Raw genomic sequence first — 4,597 nt, forward strand, 5'->3', positions numbered from 1 at the left:
TTTTTGCGCCTCTTCATAGTGCCCGTAGCAGCTTGATCAAACAGAATTGCCACTTTTCCGTGAATATTCGGAATCCTAGAATTTCTTTATTTTCATTATATTTTTATTGAAATAATTAATGAATCCAAAATTGCAACATTTAATACTTTGAACTCGGTAACCATCCACAAATTGTGTGAAATGATTGAAGTGTCGATTCGATTGAAAATTTTATAAAGGTGAATTGAGGATCACATATATGTTAACTATTTTCCATAGAGAATATCAAATTTTGTTGTCATGATTGATTGTTCTAAAGATATGAATTGGTCCCTGAACACTTTGTTTTAGGTTAAAAAAATTTTAACTCAAATAACAATCCAATCATCATAGAATTTTAAAAGTTATGAACTGAAGGATAGTTAACAAATTAAATGTTTTTTTCTTTCCTTTTTTGGAGTCCTTTGGAGTTCGTAAAATTCTTCATAATAGAAAAATAGCTTTTACTAATTGAAAATATAAATTATTTAATAATTTGTGTTATTTAAAGAGAATTTAACAATTTAAATAAGATATTTTAAATAATAAAGTATCCTATTAAATAGGTACTCCTATTTGTAATTTTTCCCTAATATTTTGAAAGAAAAAGAAAAAAAATAGGTTGCATTACCGGCACGATTATTTCATATAAAATTTATAACTCTTTAAAAAAAATCATGCAAGTTCATCACTTGTTTAAAAAAAATTTCTTAAATATCTAATAAAGAGTTAATATCTGAATTTTATGATACATTATTAGCTAACTAAAAATTAAGTTCACTAAAATTTTTTTAAATTTAAGAATGAGTCGTTGAAATAATAATACAAGAGAAATGGTTTTCGAGATTTTGGCTTGTAATGTCGGTCATCTTGCTTTGAATTATCATAAATGGTTACTCCTGGAGGAGAAAAAAAACTAAATTTAAAAACACATTTCACTACAAGATTTGCCGAGTCGGGTCTGGGATCGCGAAACGAGATTCAGATAACATTTAAATCCGTTTAAATCTCATCACCGATGAAATATCCGATAATGAAAGAATTTCGGCAAAGTCGGGATTTTGGCCTGAATTATCGGTCATCTTGCTTTGAATTATCATAAATGGTTACTCTTGGAGGAGNATTTTAGGCTTGTAGTTTTTTAATTATTTTTTCCCATTTAACTTTAATGTCAAATAATTGTCGAAAAGTAAATTTTAAATCAATACTTATAAGTTGCAAACTTATTAAGTCTGAATATGATAGAAACATGTCTAATTATTATCGGAGACAAAACTCCATTTGAAATTTGAAAACTATAGTACGTCAGAAAATTATAGTAATAATAAAAATATAGCATGATGGAGATAAAATAAATCTTTTACAGTGTAGTAAGTTTAAATCCCTAGCATTTTGACCAATTATCTATGGTTTAAGTTACTGCTATATTTTATAAGTTACTGCTATATTTTTTCATTTTAAAAGTTCAAAAATGACATGTCTTTTTGATAACATGTCTTTCAATTTTGATAATTCTTTATTTATGAATAATTTTTTCTACTCCTTTTTAGAATCTAGTGTCTTCAGCTGATTTGAAGACCGATGCAGAAAAATTAACTCTGGATCGGCCTAAAGGCTAAAAGCTATAAGTATAGTACTGAATGGTAAAAAAAAGTATATCAGTATTAATTTAAAAAAATCAGTTTTAATATTTTTTGTTTATATGCAACTGTTGGGGATACTTACACCCTTATTTCAATGTTTGTTAACATTCCTAAATCAAAAATTTTGTAAAAATAAAAAAAAGAAGAAGGAAAAGAAATTCTGTTATAGACGAAACGCATAAAGAATTAAAGAAAAATTAACTTTTTGAACTTGTTAAGGTTACTTTTTATTTTTTCGAAAATAATTAGTTAGCAAATTTTTAAATGGTAGAAGTTCTAGATTAGCATAATCGAAGAATATTTTAGGTCGATGTTATCATTTGATTCTTCAGCATTTTCCTTCAGCATGAATTCTGTTTAATAATTCTGTAGCGCAGCCCTATAATAAGAAAAAACATATTTAAAAATTAACTAAAGAAAACAAACATCTGAAGTAAAATATTATATTAATTTTTTTTGTATTTTAAATAATTCTTTGACGGAAATAACAAGTCTATAATACTGTTTGAATACATATGCCAACACGACAACGTAAATATTATAATGAAAATTTATTGTCTCTACAACAACATATCTCGACATTACTTATTTTAACACTTTTATGTAGCATTTATTCTAGTATATTCAAATTAGGAAACCGCAATTCATTTCATAAGCATAAAAATTTAATTTTTCTTGTAATTAATTAATATAGTAATTAGTTAATGATGGCAATCAATTTAAAACAGTTAATCATTCGAAATAATGGATATTTTTTTCGAAATGATAGAATAGACCAGTGTTTCCCAACCTTATGACTTTTGTGTACGCTTTCTAAATTTTTCGTGACGCTGTGTACCCCTAATTAAAAAAATTAATGTATTTTTTATTATGAAAAAATTGCACAAAAGTTAAAAATCACAACTGGCTGTTGACACCACTAATTATTAACTGTTAACTCTGCAAAAAATAGCCAATAGAAAAATACGTAATCGTAAATTTTTATGGCTAGCATTGTTTTTAAATAAAACATTTTGAAATTTTCCCTCGTTGCAACATAATTCGCATAAGAACGCGTACCCCCACTAAACTATTCCCGTACCCCTGGGGGTGCACGTACCATACTTTGGGAAACACTGGAATAGACAAACGTCACACTTTAAAAATACAAGGAAGGATTATGACTCTTTCATCTTAAAATACCCCCAGAGAGCATTGAAGGTTTGATTTTAATATAGCAGTAACATTTGTCACAAAATCCCTCATTTTCAGATATTATTTGAAAATTCAGCAATCCATGAGCTAAAAATCGATAATTTTAAGAATCATGCTGTCGCGAAATCAAGTGATTTGTGACGAAGCGGACGAAAAATGACGAAAATGTTTCCTCAACTCGAAATTTGATTGATTTGTGACGAAGCGGACGAAAAATGACGAAAATGTTTCCTCAACTCGAAATCGCATTGCAGGGTATTGAGGGAGATTGCTTACTAGAATGACAAAACTAGCGTGAAGACAAGACAATTGAAAATAAAGCGTTGAAGAAAGATGAATTGTCCACCAACCAGAAAGATCCCGCCTCGGGCATGGGGGGGGGAATCAATCTCTCTGTTTTATCTATCTTTGTTTTGTTGTTAAGGCGACATTGATCAAGGAATATTGAGCCCTAGATAAAGTGATTATTTGGAAAGCATTTGGCACTCCAAATATTGTTTCGGTTAAAAAGTAGAATGACAAATATTTCTTTGCTATTGGCGAAATTCGCTTCTTCGAAGAAATATCGATTGTTATTTTGTCATTTTGACGGAATGTTTATGCAGAGCATATACCAAAAAAAGTTTTCGTCGAAAATAGAGAAAGTTTCGTGGAATTTGAGTATCCATTTCTAATGGCTCAATAAAGTTTGTAAATGATTCAACAATTTTAAATTACACTAAACTAGTTAACGCGCATGAAGCTTGTATAAATAGTCTTTACATATCGAAATTGGATGCAAAAACATAACACGTCATCATTAAAAATTTTTTTATAGCATATAAAGGAAAAGGAAAAAAAAGACACTTTTTGCAATAAAAGCTAATAAAAATATTTCTTAAAACAAATTCGTGCGTGTCTATGTTCTATCTTTTGAAAAAAATAAAATTATCATTGAAGTATTTTTGCTGTGTAAGAATAACGTTAAACCAATCAACCTTAGTAAATCACTCAAAAAAGAAATAAAAAAACATTTGCTGCCAGGTTGCTTGCTATCGGCGCCTTACATGTAAAAATGTTTTCTTTACAAATTAGCCACTATTCCGTTTCTGGAATCTATAAGCAGAATTATTGTCACAATACTTATGTGAAGTATCGATTGTAGTTTATAAAGTACTTATAACCCATTCCCAATGTATTTAATGTCAATGAGTCAATAATAGTTCGAAAAAAAATTTACATTTTTTTTTTATTTGAATATTTTAAAATTTTTTTTTAAAATTGTAAAATGTGGTCTAAATTTTATTTGATATTAAATAGCACTCTGCACTAAACTTTAAGATCCATAATTTAATTAATTCTTCAGTGATTGCTGGATAACTAAATACTATGTCTAAAGATCGTACAAAATATTAATTTATAATAACATCAAGTGATACGATGGATCTTCTGACTCCACTTTCACCAACGGAGGTGCGGGAGTGGTACTGCTCCTACCTGATAATCAAAAACGAGAGTTCGCAACTGGTGCTGGAAAAATCGCATCTAATTTTACGGCAGAATTGATAGCCATTTCTACGGCTATCGAAACGTACATCAATCTTGAACCTTCGGAGCAGCTTAGTGGTATCACCATCTTCAGCGACTGCAGGTCTGCCTTACAGGCCCTCAGCAAAGGTACCTCAAGCCTTGTCCTGAATATCATAGAACAACTTGGACAACTTCAGCGCCTCCGGAAAAATTGCTTCTTGCAGTGCTTTAAC

General features: G+C 29.3%; 1 protein-coding gene across 1 annotated transcript in view; it reads left to right on the forward strand.

Moving 5' to 3' along the window:
* The window catches only part of LOC107446773 (alpha-tocopherol transfer protein-like), a gene marked incomplete at its 5' end in the record, with an annotated part of 42,583 nt that extends 40,712 nt beyond the window's left edge, over nt 1-1,871 (forward strand). The window contains 1 exon segment of the mRNA XM_071184813.1: nt 1,569-1,871. Within this exon segment, the coding sequence (XP_071040914.1) occupies nt 1,569-1,637 (69 nt within the window).
* Nucleotides 1,872-4,597: the final 2,726 nt, after the last annotated feature.

This window comes from Parasteatoda tepidariorum, chromosome 9 (assembly GCF_043381705.1).
Source record: "Parasteatoda tepidariorum isolate YZ-2023 chromosome 9, CAS_Ptep_4.0, whole genome shotgun sequence".
Classification (NCBI taxonomy): domain Eukaryota; kingdom Metazoa; phylum Arthropoda; class Arachnida; order Araneae; family Theridiidae; genus Parasteatoda; species Parasteatoda tepidariorum.